The sequence below is a fragment of the Caenorhabditis briggsae genome, assembly GCF_000004555.2.
Source record: "Caenorhabditis briggsae complete genome, chrIII, whole genome shotgun sequence".
Taxonomy (NCBI): Eukaryota; Metazoa; Nematoda; class Chromadorea; order Rhabditida; family Rhabditidae; genus Caenorhabditis; species Caenorhabditis briggsae.
In genome coordinates this window covers 10,492,280-10,494,828 of record NC_013490.2, presented here as the reverse complement: position 1 = coordinate 10,494,828, position 2,549 = coordinate 10,492,280, and the positions used below count along the sequence as shown (strand labels likewise).

General features: G+C 38.8%; 1 protein-coding gene across 1 annotated transcript in view; it reads right to left on the bottom strand.

The window, feature by feature from the left end:
* Cbr-ikke-1 overlaps nucleotides 1-2,299 on the bottom strand; it is a gene marked incomplete at both ends in the record, with an annotated part of 5,874 nt that extends 3,575 nt beyond the window's left edge. Inside the window, 3 exons of the mRNA XM_045244356.1 lie at nucleotides 360-1,193; nucleotides 1,376-1,581; nucleotides 1,891-2,299. Coding sequence (XP_045093319.1) covers nucleotides 360-1,193; nucleotides 1,376-1,581; nucleotides 1,891-2,299 — 1,449 coding nt within the window. The remainder of the gene's footprint in view (nucleotides 1-359; nucleotides 1,194-1,375; nucleotides 1,582-1,890) is intronic.
* Between the last annotated feature and the right edge of the window lie 250 nt (nucleotides 2,300-2,549).

The window sequence follows — 2,549 nt, the reverse complement described above, 5'->3', positions numbered from 1 at the left end:
TCGCGGTTCTTTTGAGATATAAAACTCCCAGAATGTTGAAAACTGAAGAGGAGATACATTTTTTCTGTAAAAAATCTTGAAAATTGGCCATTTTTGGAATATTTTCTTCCGGAAAAGGACTATACAGGATTATATAACCGCTAATTAATTTTTTAAAAATCATTTGAATCATCTAGAATCTTCACAAAATCAGATAAAAAATCTTGAAAATACGGCTTTAGGCCTGCAATTGTGATCGCGCCAAATTTTTTTTCGGTAGATCAATAATTAATTTGCAGTTCGGAAACGTTCTGTGGGAGACCGTGTACAGTAATCCTTGAGGACGGAACCTAGGAACTTCAGAACAAAAACCAACTCACCAACGAAAACTGTGTGCTCAAAATTGTCGAAACTCTCTCAAATAGATCTCGATACTCATCGCTTTCTGTCAGCATACTCAATCCATCATAACATTTTTTCGCTCGAATTTCAGCCAATTTCCGATCAGTCATATCATCAAATTCATGATATTCAATATTCCTGGCCAAAATTTTCCTCAAATCCACTTCGCTTCTTTTCGGAACAACTAGATACGTCTCATCCGGAAGAGAATCCACACTTGTCTCCTTAGAATCCACGTATTTGAATGAAGTATTGGAGACCAGAAGTAGGTCAGTTCCAGGTGGGTATCCAAGACAACTGGAGATGCTGGGAAGAGTGATAGGAGTGTTGGAAATATCAGTGTGATCCACAATACACATTTGATCAATTGACACAAAAGTTCGCCGTTTTCCATTCCTCATTCCATTGGCCACTTTTGAATAGTACTCAATTTTAGGATCGTGGAAGAAATTCCTCAGAAGTGACGTCACAGTGCATACCAACCACTTCGGATATCTTGTAAACTTCGCGGGGAGCTCCGTAACCGGTTCAAACTCATAAATCATCTCTCGTCTCCCTGCGTCTCTTCCCTTTACCACTGGAATCATCGCGATGGCTTTTGGATGCTTAGTTAGTGAATTCACAGCCGCATGATACAATTTCTTGTTGTTTCTCTCGTGTTCAAATGGGAATTTTCCAGTAGCGCAGAAGTAGAGAGTACATCCCAGGGACCAAAGATCACATTGTTCTGAGGTGTAGGCTTGTTTCGTTTTCCAGTCGTGTTGGTTTCGATCCATTCGAGGATCCACCATTTCGTTGGCGAGATGTGGGTGCTGAAAATTTGAATTTTAAAAATAAATAAAAAATCGGATTTTTCGCATTTTCTTGTCATTTTTAGAGCCAGAAATTGCAATTTTCGGAAACTTTTCAAAACAAAAAACTCCCAGTTTTTTTATTACGGTACAACGAATCGGAGCTGCGAAAGAGGAACTACCGTAACCCAAACAAAACTCACCAACAAATTCGGAGTGCCCACCAGCGTTCTCATCTCATGCAGACCGCCATTCTCCATCAACGCTTTACTACATCCCATATCACATAATTTGAATAAATGGGTCGATCGTCTGCCACGTGTCGGTGTTCCGGGGAACAGAAGAATATTCATGTGTTTGATGTCACGATGAGCAATGTTGTGCTCATGGAGAGCGGTGAGAGCCATTGCTGAAAAAGTAGAATTTACGGAATTGTTCGAAAAATCAAGGAATTTCTAGAAATTTATAGCAGAATTTTGTCATAATTGGGCCATTTTGAAGAACGTCTGAATTCGAAATAACGAGGTTCCGCAGACCTCAGCTTCCAAGATTTTCGAAACAAAAATTGAGTAATCGATGTTGTCAGATACTGGCATTTTTAGAATACAGAAAAATTATGACATTTCGTTCATTGGATTTTGAGATTTTTCTAGTTTTAGAGTATTGTTGAATTCAGAGATTCTGAGATATACAGACTTTTCGGTTTTCAAAAACTCACCACAATCCACGACCAAATCAATAAAGACGTTCGCCGGAAGCCCTTTCAGATTCTCGGGTCTCCTCATTTCCCCTTCCAAACTACTTTTCGCATATTCCATCGCAAACGAAATAGTCTCGGGTGTCACTGATCCCGGTGCCATAATACTATGCGAACTTCCAATGTATTCAACAATATTCTGTGCACCTTTCAACTTTCGAAGTATTTCGATTTCTCCTCGTATCGCTTGAAGTTCAACCCGTTTACATGCAGTTTTCACTGCCACCAGCCGTCCTGATTCTGTTCTTCCACGATAGACTTCAGAATAGGCTCCTTTTCCGATTGCTTCATCGTTGAATAATGTGTATTTCTCACCATCCGTTGTTATGATTGGATAAGTGAGTTTTGGTTGGGAGGCGGGTGATGCCATCCTGAAAATACAGATGTATTTATCTTATAAAAAATTAAAAGTAAAAAACGGAAACTATGATATTTTTTTTTTCAAAAATCTTCAAAACGGAACTTTTAAATTGAATTCGAAATTCGAGTCTCATTTTCGAGTATTCAAAGTAAAAAACAAAGGTGATGGAAATCCGATGAAAAATAAGACGCCCAGCGGACAGAGAAATAAAAAGAACTGACGAGAGACAAAGATGAAATGACAATTTCGACACCAATAA